Below are 15,011 nucleotides of genomic sequence, written 5' to 3'. Positions count from 1 at the left end.
CCATATTTCCACATGAACAGTTATGATTATTTTTTAAAAGTCAATTCTGGGCTGGGGATTTAGCTCAGTGGTGCCACCACCTGCCTTACAAGTGCAAGGTCCCCCAGTACCAAAAAAAAAAAAGAGAAAAAGAAAAAGTCAATTCTTTCAAAGATAAATCTAAAGCTTTAATAATAAAAATTAGTCTTCCCCCAAACAAAATGCTTTCTTCTCAGGCAGAAGAATCACTTCTATTGCAGTTTTACATTAACAATTGGTATATTCCTCTACTACATTTATCACATTATAGTCCAACTACTTCTAAGTATGTCTGCCTATCCTTCTACTCTGGTGTGGGACTGTGTGATTCAAAATTTATGTATTCCCTTAGACTGTGTTATGTCTAATGGCTAAAATGTGTTTGCTAGTCTTGCTAAGCAGATAAAATCTGTAACTAAGAGTTCTTAGTGAAATCATCCACCCTCTTGTTTGCCCGGAACTTGGAAAATTCCCGGACTCACTATCAGTAAAACAACCCGTCACCAGATGTGCTGACTATCAGTACGTGACGGTCGTGACCATATGGTCACAAGGTCTTACTGTGTGCCTGCTGACCATCAGCATGTAATAATGAGTCATTAACCTTTTTTCCCGTAAATCTACATGTAACCTCCCCCTTCAACCCCCTATAAAAACAGCCTCGGACTCTGAGCCAGTTGCCTCTCTCAGCTACTTTGCTTTGGGAGTGCCGTCTGGCCAGACTAATAAAGGTCTGTTTTACTTTCCAACTTGTCCGGTGTGTTCCTTCCCGGGTGATCGTCGCTGCAGTCAGCTCCTCGGAGCGTTTGGTAAGGCCCCCGGTCTTACACTGGGAGCTCTCTAAATTCAGCTCAAGCCTTATACGTATTCTTTCCCCATCTACCGTGTTACCCAAGAACTTGGTACAGAGCCTGGTAAATAATGGATGCCATAATACCTTCTTCTTAAATGAATGGCTAGCCAAGAGCAGTTGCTCCCTACTTCCCTAGTCATTTAACATGTTCATCTGTGTTTCTGACTCTTCCTATAAATACTTACCCTATGCAGTGCTCTTATTTACACGAAGATATGATTAATTACAAGCACAACCTTTTAAAGTGCCACACTATATTTTAGCAAAGTAAATAAACACACATGAAAGAAAATATCCTTGTGAGACAGGTTATTGTTTTCATTTTACAAGTAAAATACTGAAGTTACCAGAGATTAGAAACTTGCCAAAGGTAATAGTGCTAGTACATCACAAAGTTTGACATGAACTAAGGGTTTATAATTTCACAGTGTACCTTTCATTACAACAAGCAATTTTCAGGTAAATAACCTTTCAAAAAAGGATCAGAGGTACTAGAAACACTTACATTGACCCCAGCGCCCAGTTCTTGGGTTCAAATAATTTGGATAAAGACCATTTGGACGATCCATTTTCTGAAGTAGTTTCCGAATATGCATGACCTCAACAAAATAAAATTAAGAACCAATTAACAAAAAGAACTGTCACCAACACCTGCTATTAGTCTAAGTTTTGTATTTTTCCTGAGAACCTACACCCAACCCCCTGCCCTTTTTGTGTGTGGTGGTTGAGAAAGGAAGGTTTCTATTCCTTAGATGACTCATTATTTTAAAAAGATGATACAGGATCATTACTTAAAAATCAAACAATAACAAAAGCACTACAAGGAAAAGGACCTCTGAGATATATCATTTTGTTTATTTTTGTTTGTTTTTGCATTGTTGGGGACTGAAACCAGAGCTTTGCACTTGTTAGGCAAGTGCTCTACCACTGAGATATATCTCACCACAGTGAAATCATTTCAAATCTCAACATTGTACTATTTGAAAATAGCAATCAGAAATATCAGTGATAAATGTCATTCCAGAAATATTCAATATGAGAAGAGAAATAATTTCATAGAAATAAAATCCTAGCATTTCTGTAAGAAAATATTAATTTAAATTTAATGAATGAAAAAAATAAATGAAGTAAAATCAAATTGTTTAATTTTAAATACTGTCCCCACAATACATATTCCTAAATTCCTAAAAGGTCTTTCTGAGGTTAAGGAGGGAAAGAATTATGAAATATATTAAGAGGCTAGAGGTCCTCCGGGAATTTTTTTGGACCCATCTCTAAAGTGGTTTAATTTGTTAAGTGCTCTGGGATGTGGCTGTGTGGTGTTTAGGTTAATACATCAATAAAACTGTCCTATTCTTTATACACTTCTTAATTTGTTTGAAACTGTCATCTTCATATTTGGTGGGTAACCTGGCTGATATAAGGGACTTGGAAAAGCACTTTCTTTGTCACAGGACCTTATACATCTTTCACTTTTTTGGACTTCAGCACAACACAAATCCTTTACCACAATGTTTTCTATCATCTTTCATTTGGTCAGATTTTGCTATTACAAAGTTTTATAAATTGGGCTCAGAAATGGTATCGACATTTCCTTCATTCTATCCTATCTGAGACCTGTATTATGTACAAGTTAAAACTGAATAATTGCATAAACCAGTTTCAGAAAGTTCTGAATGTTATGAAAAATGAGAAAGTTATAATTTGTCATCTATAATTATATATAACACTGAATTTTCTGTTTCTCTTCCTTAACTATCATTTCTTTTTTAATCTACTTCTATATATTTACTAGCTTTTCTCAATTTGGTCTTCTAAATCCTCTATTATCTGCAAACTGTCCTTCTTTGTACTGGCCCCATTTGGGGCTTTATCTTGTTTATAATTTTACCTTACACTCTCTCACTGATAGCACATCATATTGTCTTGACACTGATCTCTGTTAGAGATGAGGGCTTATGTTCTTTCTTATTGTGATGTCTGGTCAGGATTTTCTGATTGCTATTTTATGATAAGTATTTTTTGGTCACTATGTTTCACTTTCCTTTTTTTTTTCAGGTAAATCTTTGTATAAATTATATACTTGTTCTTTTTATTTGATAAACTGCTCTTTACTATTTTTCTTGAGCTAGCTATTCACAAGAAAGTTTTCATATACTATAAAAGACTAGTACAGTTGAGATGTAAATATGTTTTTTTTAGCTTTTGCTTCTCTCTAGCCAGATGAGACTGGCTGGACTGAAAATCTGTCATTCATTCTTTTTCTTCACCCTGTTTGCAGGAACAAACATAGCCTGTCTGTGAGATTTTTCACTCAACTGTCATTTGCTTGTTTCTCAGTACATACTTCTAGTCCAAAGACATTCACCACTGCCCTGTGATCTTACTCTTATTTATGTAGGTTCTCTACAAGTTACTAAGTTCTGAACTTTATTTTTGTTGGATTTATTTGTGGGAATCTTTTAACACTTGTGTTGCTACCACATAAGGTAAACTTTTACAAAATGATCCTTTCTTGTCTTTCACAGTTGTTGCAGAGAATTGCTGATTTTAAATGTGTATACTGATATTTAATATAAAAAGTATTTTTTCATTTAAATGTGGACTTTTGGGACCGGTATACAGCTCAGAAATGGAGCACATGCTTAGCATGTGCAAGGCCCTGGGTTCAATCAGCACCAAAAATAAATAATTTTTTAACGTACACTGCCTTAAAGTTTAGGTAGAAAATCGTATCATCTGTGAATAATTGGTATTTCCTCTTTTCAATTCTTAAACCTTTTGTTCACTTGTGTTCATTTTGTTTTTCTTGTCTTACCTAACTGGTTAGGAGTTTCAGCTCAATGCTTAATAGAAATTAAAATGTAATTTCTAAGAAATTTAATAGTGACTACAATCTCTCAAATAATAACATATGTTTTAAACATGTTGTAGATAGGGCAGCTATCTGAAAAACATAAAGGCCAGAGCCTGATAAATATTTTAAGTATTATTCAAGTCTTTGGGAAAGCTTTATAGTTTCTATAAAAAAACAAAGAAAAAGACAGAAAAAAACTAACCTTTTTGTAGTAAACCAGGTCCCCTGTCAAGTAGCTGAGATGCACAAACTCCATATGCAATGTACCAAATTCAGCCAGAATGCTGCTACCGGCAGATGCCCAGCCCCAGTTTCTCCCTACTCCACTGAATAAAGGAAAAGAGGAGACAAGATTTGGGAAAGAAGTTTTTAATGTTTAATTAATATGTAAATTTTAAGTAAATCTCTTATAAAGTATTATATCCAACAATAGTTTATTTACATCTAAAATTTTGATTAAAAAATATGAACAGGTAATACCTTCATGTTTTAAAAGTCAAGTCAATATTTTTTGAAGTACATTATATTCATCTCCCTTCACACTAAGAGGCTCCCCAATCACTTTCATTAGTTTCTTAAATATTGCTCCATAATTTTTATGCATACATAAGCAATCCAAATACATAGTATTATTTTTCTTTCTTAAAACATAAACTGTACTAACTGTACTGTGTCTGGTTCTACCTTGTGATGCATGTTAGTTTTTTGGGGTTTTTTTTGGTACCGGGGATCAAACTCGGGTCCTTGTACTTGCACAGCAGGCGGTGAAACCACTGAGCTAAATCCTTGGCCCCATGTTAGGGTGGGTTTTTTTTTTTATGTTTACAAAAAATTTTTACAATTTTTTTGTTAGTTTGTTTTACAGCCACACAGAATTCCATGACACGAATGTTTCTCGGTTGGGATATGTCTCATCCCACAGGCACATGAAAATGTGTGAGGGCACAATACAGTACCTTGTCTCAAAATCTAAAGATGCAACCTACATTTATTGTGCTAGGATCAAAGCTGTAAAATGTCCTATAATGCTCAGAACATTACCATATAATAAAGAACTGTCCTGCTGCAAAGACTGGTAATGCTGTACAAAATCTACTGCATTAAACAAATAGACATTACTTATTTAATCAATCCTCTCCTTGATGGTCTCTAGGGGTATTTCCAATGTTTAATTATTATGAAACTTTTACAAAGAATAATTTGTGCACATTTCATTTGTGGAGATATGATCTCTGCGGTATGTTCCTAATTTTTTTAGCCTTCCCCGTAATTTTTTATTTGAAGCATGGCCATGTAAAATGAAAAGCTGGGAGACTCTAAATGAGGTTATCTTTTAAGAAAGTTACATTTCTCCTGAGACACTGATCAAGCACAGACAGATTACCTTGGTTTCAGGCTTTGATAAGGTTATTCTATTTCAGATTTACCCCTACTCTTAAATAATGGCCCTTTGTGACCTCAACTGAAAGCCAAAGAGTTTACCAAGGTTCCTTCATTTTAGAAGACTAAACTAAGTCTCTGGTCCCCTCAGTATGATGTGGTTGTTAACATTTTTTCCTTACCTCTTTAGGTTCCTGCAATTATCTGCTGGATGTGAATTTTACCTCATACATATTAATGAATTACCAGTGACTTGAGGGAAATTTGTGCATAAGTGTTTGGGACTTTTCTCCATAATTCCTGTTGTCTGAGATTTTGTCCTTTGGGTCTTGAGTCATTTTAGCAATCCTAACATCTGACCATTTGGCTTCTCTACCCCAAAAGATTTGGGTTCTACTTCCCTGTTCCATAATCTAGAACCTTCAAAGCCAGTTTCTATGGAAGCAACCTTCTCTTAACACCACAACCTCTCAGGTCCTATGTTGCCTTTAAACTATTTAGTTTTATTTATGTTGTCTAGCTGCTATGATTGCTTTTGGTAGGAGGGCAATCTGATAACAGCTATTTCCTGATTAGAAATGGAAGTCTAACTATTCAAGCAGCGGAGTTCGTGGATTATTCTAGAATGCTAAACCATTCTCTAGGTCTTTTCTTGATTTTGAAAGAAAGTAAAAATATAATTCTTTTTTCTCGTAGCCACTTGTATACTGCTAACTCAATATGCTATATTTTAGTGATATGTGTTGAAAAAACATTAAAATTGTTACCAGGACATATCAACTCCTTGTTTAAAATCCCTTCATTGCTATTTTTACGTTGTCTTTGAAATAATGGAAAGCAAATATGACAAGCAGATTTTTTTTAATAGCTCGAAGTCAGAATCAAAGAAGGAATATGGATGTATTGACTATGTAAGAGTCATTCATGTCACAAATAATAACATTGTGCTGTTGGGGAGACACTGATAAACACAATGTATACTTCTCTCATAATAAGATCATTTAAATACTGATAACTGTGCTAAAGAAAATTAAATATGAAAACAAGGTGGTATTGCATTCAAAGGTATAAAGTACATTAGAAGTGCTTTCTCTTTATATATTATGTTTAGAGAAAGTGTTTCTGCAATGACTTAATTTGAACTGAGACTTGAATGATGAGAAGGAGCTACTGATGAATAGATCTCGAAGAGAATTCCCAGTGGAGGAAACAAAAGCAGCAATGGCCCCAAAGGAAAGGAAGGTGGGCTACTGTGGCCAGAGCTCAGGAAATCAGAGAAAATCAATTATATAGGATGAGGTTAGAGAGCTAGGTATATGCCAAAGAGTTCTGTAGACCACAGTAAAATTTCAGAATTTTTATTTTAAATGTGATGAAGAGTCATGGGGGATTTTAAGGAATATAACATAATGTTTTAGAATAAAACATACTATTTAGAATGATTAGCTAGGTTTCAGAATAGTGAATTTATTATAATGTGGTCAAACACGAATTCAAAGCCTAGGAATGCCAACAGTTTACTATTCCCTATAAAAACTTTCTGGCCAAAAGTCACAAAGGAAAAGTTTCACTCACTGTACACTCAAATGCTTTTCGAAATACTAAATTCTAAACAAGATATTCATCTTTTACATACAGCCTCACAAGAAGAATCTAAAACTAAATCTAACATTTACATATATTCTAAACATTGAGAAAAATGAGAAAACCCCCAAGAGCCAAGTATAAAACTACAAAGGACAGAAAAATTTCAACCAGTTATGGAAAGATGATGAAATACCAAAACACAAGAAGATCATAATTTCTGCTAAAAATCTAACGACTTTTCAACTGATCAAAATATAAGGTATAAAAAATATATATATATATAAGGTATAGAAATTTAAACATGTTTTTATATACACAGAGAACATGAATAACCCAAAATTCACTATTAATATCAATAAACAAAATGAACACAGCAAAACACATGATTTCTCTCAGCTGACCATCAGCAATAGACTTTTTAGATGTCTGATAAAGTTCTGATGATTTACATGGTAAATTAACCTAAGTGTCCTACAATCATATTAAATTACTCTGATAATGAACCACTGCAAAACAAGCAAAAAGCAAAAATTCTCTCTTGCTAATCACCAGCAATGGGATTTTAGAAATGTATGGTAAACTTTTGATGCTTTATACATTGAATCAACTTAAGTATCCTACAATCAGATTAAACAGTTTAGATAATGAATTACCTATACTTTAGTTTGTATTTTGTTCAAAATCCATCAAAAATCTTTAATAGATACATTAAAAGAACTTGTAAAGATTCTAGTGGATTGCAATTATCAGAAACAAAGCTTGCAAACAATTGTTGAAATTTTCACAATAAAAGTAAGGAATAAATAATAAATTAGAGCACTCAATGTGTAACTGGAATACCGTGACCTACTTACTGTAATAATCATTTGACAGAGCTCATATTTTCACTTAAGATATATCTTAGCCTATGCTTTAAATTATTTCCTTATGCTAAAATGCCACAGATAGAATTGCTGAATCTAAAGCAACATGTTTTAAGGTCATTTGATAATTTATAAGTAAAGCTGCAATGTAAGAATAGCATTGTTCCTACCTTACCCACAATAGATGGCGCATTTTTTTAAATGTAAAGCACTTCTGACAGAAGATGAATGTAGTAACTTTATTCAATTTTTTACTTTAATATGAAATCTGATGTTACATTTTCATTAAACATATAGGCTATATAATACATTTGAACATTTACGTGGACATTTAATTTTGCTTGGGCATATAAGTACTTTAGTAGCATAATTTCTGGGTCATATACTAATTCTATTTTAATTTCATAAAAAACAGCCTAATTGTTTTCCAAAGTGGCTATATCATTTTACATTCTACCAACATACGTCTACCATAATGCTTCTCAATTTTTCCCATCAGTTCTTATGTTTGTCGATCATCATTCAGTATTATGTTTTAGTGGTCTTATTTCTCTGATTCTGTGTGTCTGTGTGTGTGTGTGTGTGTGTGTATGTGAAATCTGAGGATTACAACATGCACCATTAATTTATAAAGAAAATGCTCACATATTATACTACTTCACATTTAAGAACATTATAATACTATGCTTAACAATAATTTAGCTTACAATTTTTTTACAGCACAATTTAGGATTTTTTTTAACTTTACAGTGGTGTAAAAGCAGTAAGAATTCAGAAGAAATCACACATCAGATTCTGAACTTTCAACTTTTCCCATGCTATGAATTCATAGTGTCTCTGGAGATTCTGGGCAGTCCACAGCTCCCACTCAGTCATGCCATCACAAAGGTAAACAACTGATATTCTACACAGTGTACTGTGTTGCTAATCTATGATGTAAGGTAGGTTAGGGTCAATTTCAACTTACGATATTTTCCATGTACAATGGCTTTATTGGGATGTAGCCCCATTATAAGCTGAGGAGAATCTGTACCTGCACATCTATGTACCATCCCATGTGGTACTGTAGTTATACATTTTCTTCTACATGTATTATAAGCCCCACAATGAAATTTATTATTTTTGATTTAAAGTCAATTATCTTTTGAAAAAAACCTTTTAACACTAAACCAGAAAAATAAGCCTAAGGTTACTCAAATATTTACTCTTTCCATTACTTTTCATTTCTTTGTATAAGTCTGTCTTTTAATCTGGAATTATTAGTATTTTCCTTTAACATTTCTAATCATAGAGGCCTACTGGTAACAAATTCTCTAAGCTTCTATTTGACTAAAACTGTCTTAATTTCATCTTTATTTTAAAAAATATTTTTATTAGCTATAGAATTCTAGATTGACTTTTTTCTTTCAGTACTTTTAAAATGCATTTCAGTGTTGGGCATGGAGGAAGATGCAAATAGTCCCAGCTACTGGGGGTAGGGGGTGAGCTAACAGGAGAGAATCACTTGAGCCCAGGAGTTCCAGAGCCCTGAGCAACACAGCTAGACCATGCCTCAAAGACAGACAGACAGACAGACAGACAGAGAATGCATCGCACTGTTTTCTGGCTTACACTGCTTCTGATAAAAAGAAAGCGCAATTTCTACCTTTGGTCTTCCCTGTATAATGGCCTTTACTTCTTTGGCTGTTAAGATTTCTTTTTTCTTCTCACTGATTTTCATGAAAAATTATGCCTTTCTGTTTACACTGCTATATTTCATCAAGTGTTAAGCTCAGTGGATTTCGATAATTTTCAAATTTGAAAAAAATTTAGGCATTCTTTTTTCAAATAGTTTTCCTTTTACTGGTCCCATCATAATATCAACCCACCGCTGTTACATCACATGCATGTTAAACATCTGATACTGCCCCACCGCTCACTACACAGGCTCCTCCTGGCTTCCTAAATATTTCATTCTGTGCTCTAGTACGGGTGGTTTGTATTGTTCTATCTTCAGGTCATAGATCCTTTCTGGTACAGTGTCAAATCTGCTACTAAACTTGTCAAGAGAATATTTACTTCACATATTTCTCAGCCTAAAAGTTCCACTTTGGTCCTTCAAAAAAAAATCACTCCTCATTATCCATATTTCCCTTAAGTTTTTAGGCATACTTACAATAGCTATTTTAAAGACTTTTATTGCTTTCTCTATCATCTCTGTTACTCATGCATGTTTTTATTGACAGATATTTCTTCTAATTATGGGTTACATTCTATAGCTTCTTTGCATATATAATAATTTTTGGTTGGAATCTGGACATTATGGCAATATGTCACTGAAGATCTAACTCTAATTTTCTTCCTTTAAAATAAGTTCAGATTCTTTTGATAGGCAATTAAATAATGATTGGATTACTTAGTTCTTTCAAGGATTGTTTTTAGGGATTTGCTATGATAAGCCTACAGTTGTGCTCATTATACAGCAAACTTAACTCTGTATTAAGGCATGATCTTTCTGGAGTGTCAATCCAATCTCCTAGGTGTTTAAAAGATTTTTTGTTACTTTCTAAATGGCTATTATTAAACTCTTCCATGACTTTATTTTTTGAATTAATCATCTTTTTCCCTCAGGAAAGCAATCATATGATCTGTAATAATAATTCTGGCCCCAATCCATTATCTTTATTCCTTTTTCTTATTCTGTTACACTCATTAAGACCTCCAGTAAAAAATATGAAAAATGTCTTGTTCTTAACTTCAATGGGATGTCTCTAGTATTTCATTAAATCTTTGGTTTAATACAGGCTGTACAACCACCAGGCTTCTGTATCACAGCTGGAAAGCCTTCTCGTTCCTAGATTAAATAAATAAAATCATCCTCCATCTTTCCCTCCAATATTTCTGTTTACTATCTTTTTTCTTTGTGGTGCTAGTGACTGAATCTAAGGCTTTTGCATGCTAGACAAGTACTCTGCCACTCAGCTATACCCCCAGCCCTTCTAAAAAGGAAAAAGTTAAAAATATGTTTACGAGAACCTAAGTAATGCTCAGAAACTACATAAAATAAATCTTATATTTGTACTGACTGACACAAATAATTTTAAATAATTAAAATGCGTAATTTATTGAAAGACTTAGTATTAAGAATTTCCCTAAATGAATTTATAAATTTAATATAAACCCAACTAAAATTCAATAGAACAAGACTAGACCCAATAATTTTAAACTTCATATGAAAAGAATAAACATGTGAGAACAGATAGGAAAATCTGAAAAATGATATACTAAAGAAACCAGTTAAATTAATAAAACAGTTAAAAGAAATATATTAATGCAACAGAAGATAGTCTGGAAAATAGATTCACATATGTATGGAATTACTTTTTATATTTTAATCATAAAATTATTACTTTAGTGGGAACAGAGGGACTATATGATAAATAATATCAGCAATAATCTATACATCTTTTTTTAAAAAAATCAATTTAACATTAAATTCTACTTTCCTTCTAAGGAAGGAAAAGAAGAGAAGAGAAGAGAAGAGAAGAGGAGAGGAGAGAAAATTTTAAGAAAAAAATTCCCATAAATAATGGCAAAAAATATTTCAAGTACCATAAAAGATGCTTTAACACATTTATTTTAAAAATATTCAATGGGAAAAAGATATAAAAAGGATGAACACTAAATAAAATACATCCAACCTCACCAAAAAAAAAAAAAATCAATAAAATAGATGTTTTTACTTGTCTAATAAATAACACTATTTTCAAATACTAGATAAGAGCTATTGTCACACACTTATTATGAAAATGTCAAAAGGCATATCGTACCTTCTTTGGAGGCAGGGCCTATCAATATAAGACAAAGGGACGTAACTCCAGCATTTTTACCCAAGTCATGCCAATGCATATACAGTATATCTACATACACATACACATATGGACATACCCAATGCAATTCCCAATATATTCAGGACACTCTTACTGGCATTCTTTGATGGCAAAAAATTAGGAAACATCTAATAGTTCATGAATAAAAGTTCACACCAATATTAAATAAGTTACAGTATTTTCATAATCATATTATACTTATTTTTAATGACATAAATAAAGTATAAATATGAAATTCTTTCCTGGACCTAGTCTCAAGTGAGAATGACAAGTAATACATACGTACAAAGATATGTGTAGTTATGTAAGTATATATTTGGATAAAAATCACAGAACTTTTAATAGTAGTTTTCCTAAAAGAGTAAGAGTTTGAAATAGAAGACAGTGTATAATGAATATATGTTATGTCAATACATGTATATCAAATACACATATTTATTTTCCCAATCAAAAGAAATCTAGCTAAATAGAGAAAAGAGAGTAAGAAAAGGGACAGGAAAAAATTACTCATTATTGTTTGGGTAGACTACAGAGAAGTGGATAGAGTAATAAGGTGAAATCTCACACTCAGAAATGAATTGGGAAGAAGCTAAAGTATGATTATTTCATGCAAAAATAAGGTCATTTTCATGTATATGTTCCTTTTTCATTTAATAGAAAATAAACACCCTTTTTGAACTCTATACAAACAGCATCACTCTGAACATTCTTAGGACAAACCTCTGAACACTTACTTACTTCACTTAGGGTAAATTTCTGGGACTAAAATTGCAAAGCCAACAGGCAGGCATGTATGAAGATTTCTGAAACCTATGGCCAATCTGCCTTCCAAATTACTCATGTTACTAATTCTATATAAGCTTTTATTTCTTTACTCATGACAATCTTAAATAACATCATTCTCTTTTTTGTCAAATTGCTCAATTAAAAATGAATTTTTTAATTATAATTTTATTACTAGAGTGGATAGTTTTTTTATACTTATCTTTTACCCTTGTATCTTTTTTAAATTACCTATTCGTGTATTTAGCAGCTTTCTAAACTGACGGGTACTTTTATTAACAGTCTGTAAAGCTTTTTATATATTTAGAATGATATTCTTATCATATCATTATTACTACCGATACTAAAATTATTTCTAGTTTGTTATTCCTTTTTAAGTTTGTTCATAATGTCTTATAATATCTTTCAATTCAACATGCATGAAAAATTCAAGCTAGTGATTGCAACAATGAAAGAAGATAAAAGAATCCTGGGTGAAAAGAGCCAGAGAAGGGATGCCTTTAATTGTGTCTGAGTTCTGCATATGTTTCTATTTTCTGAATCACAAATGCATAAAAACACACTCAAAGCATTCCAGTTAAAGAAATAAACCGTGACAGAATGTGAAGTTTTGATGAGTACTTAAGTGGGGAAGGAGGGTAATTCAGAAAACATACAACAGAATCCTCTCTTGGAAGTTTAACTTTCACACAAGTTCATAGATGTTCAAAAAGTGACATAGCCAGCCTCAAAGGAAGAGATAATCAGCTCAGATTAACCTTGAGATGACAAAATATTAGAATTACAAGAAATTTAAAGCATCTGTTCTACGGTCCATGAAATAAAGGTAAATACTTCACAATGAAAAGATACAATTTTGTAATCTCAGCAGAAAATCAGAATGACAATGAGCCAAATAAAATTCTAAAAACTTAATGGCATGGGCTTAAAAGCAGAGTAGAAAAACAAAGGAAAAATTGAACTTGAAGATAGATTAGTGAAAATTATAATATTTGGGGGACAGAAAAAAAGGACTGGCAAAACAAGAGCTTTGGGGACCTATGGGACAGTAATAAAAAGTTCTAAAATGTAAATACTGTAATTAGAATTTCAGAAAATAAACTTAAAAATGAGGTAAAAAAAACTGTTAAGAACACATCCTAGTTAAAATGGTAAAAAACAAATATTAAGGGGGAAAAAGCATTGAGTAGTACAAAAATAACAATTAAAATCTCACCTATCAGAAACAACAGAGGCTAAATGAACTTTAAAGTCCAGGAAAACAAACATACATACGTTAATCCAGAATTTCATATAGATTAAAAATATCCTTTAAGAATGAATGCGAGAGGCCAGAGAAGCTGAGCTGGTTCCAGCACCTGGAAGGAAGCTCCCCCACCACCATCCCAAGCTCCTAGGGCAGAGAAGCTGAGCCAGTCCCAGCACCCGGAAGAAAGCTCCCTCGATGCCATTCCAAGCTCCTAAGGCACAGAAGGTGAGCCACGCGGGGGCCAGAAGCACCCCCCCACCCCGTGGAAATGAGAAGACACATAAACAAGCCTCAAAAACAGACTTCTGGATCACCTACAGCAACCCCAAAGGGAAACGAGATGGAACAATCTGATACTCAACCACCTGGACTCTCTGAACTGGCAACAAAAGAGGATCTGGGAAAAATGAAATCAGAAATAATTACTCAGATAACAGCAAAGATTTTGCTCATGGTGCAAGACATGATTAATAAATCTAGAGAGGACACACATTAAAAAATAGAGGATCTGAGGAACATGATGGAATCCCAACACAGGAAACAAATGGAATCCATAAAACAGATGCAAACAGATTTCCAGGAGATTAAAAACTCCATTGAAAGTCTGCACAGCAGAATGAACCAATGTGAGGATAGAATTTCACATATAGAAGAAAAGATTGCAATTAGTGAGGAGGAAAAGAAAAATTGCTTTAAAATTGTAAGGGAACATGAGAAATCAATCCAGCAGCTGCTAGACGATGCAAAGAAGAATAACGTAAGACTGATTGGAGTCAATGAAGAAAGAGGAGAGAGTGCAGATGACATAAAAAAACTGTTCACAGAAGTGATGGCAGAAAACTTCCCAAGGAGGGGAAAAGAACTTGACATGCAGATAAGTGAGGCATCTAGGACTCCAGCTAGCCTTAATCAAAAAAAATCTACACATAGGCATATAATAGTTAGGACGCCAGAAATCCAACAGAAGAACAAAAATCTACAAGCAGTGAGAGAAAAGAAACAAATCACATACAAAGGAAAGCCCATCAGAATCACAGCAGACTTCTCAAGGCAAACCCTCAAGGCAAGAAGAGCTTGGAGTGATGTATTTCAAGCCCTAAAGGAAAACAGCCTCCAACCCAGATTGATGTACCCTGCAAAACTACCTTTCAAAATTGATGGAGAAATAAGATACTTTCATGATAAAGAGCACCTCAGGAACTTCAAGAATATCAAAACATTTTAGACAATACCCTAGGAAAAGACAACGAGGATCACAACCCCAGGAAACCCAGCAGAATGAATCCATTGGGCATGACAAATTAAACACAAAGGGGGAGAATTCAACAAAAAGAAAAAGTCATGACAAGGCTTTTAAAACTTTTAACTTCATCTCTCTAATGAGTGTATAATTCAATCTTGTTATTGGACTGATTAGTATTTTTCTGATTCTAGAGTTGCACACCTTTCCTTGTGCTGCACTGGCTATTTATCATCTTCTTATGTCTACTTTTTAATTGGGTTGTCTATTAATGAGCTGTAATAGTTCTTTATATATTCTGGTCATAGGTTA

The 15,011-nt window shown here is 33.3% G+C and overlaps 1 protein-coding gene across 1 annotated transcript in view; it reads right to left on the bottom strand.

The window, feature by feature from the left end:
- Window positions 1-15,011, bottom strand: part of Man1a2 (mannosidase alpha class 1A member 2) — a 146,429-nt gene that overhangs the window by 42,432 nt on the left and 88,986 nt on the right. The window contains exons 7-8 of the mRNA XM_004853818.4: window positions 3,931-4,054; window positions 1,377-1,470 (exon numbers count right to left, since the gene is read on the bottom strand). Coding sequence (XP_004853875.1) covers window positions 1,377-1,470; window positions 3,931-4,054 — 218 coding nt within the window. The remainder of the gene's footprint in view (window positions 1-1,376; window positions 1,471-3,930; window positions 4,055-15,011) is intronic.

This window comes from Heterocephalus glaber, unplaced genomic scaffold (genome assembly GCF_053883595.1).
Source record: "Heterocephalus glaber isolate CG9 unplaced genomic scaffold, H.glaber_assembly_v1.0 deba00001442, whole genome shotgun sequence".
Classification (NCBI taxonomy): domain Eukaryota; kingdom Metazoa; phylum Chordata; class Mammalia; order Rodentia; family Bathyergidae; genus Heterocephalus; species Heterocephalus glaber.
The sequence above is the reverse complement of the archived record's forward strand: the minus strand, read 5'-3'. Positions and strand labels throughout refer to the sequence as shown.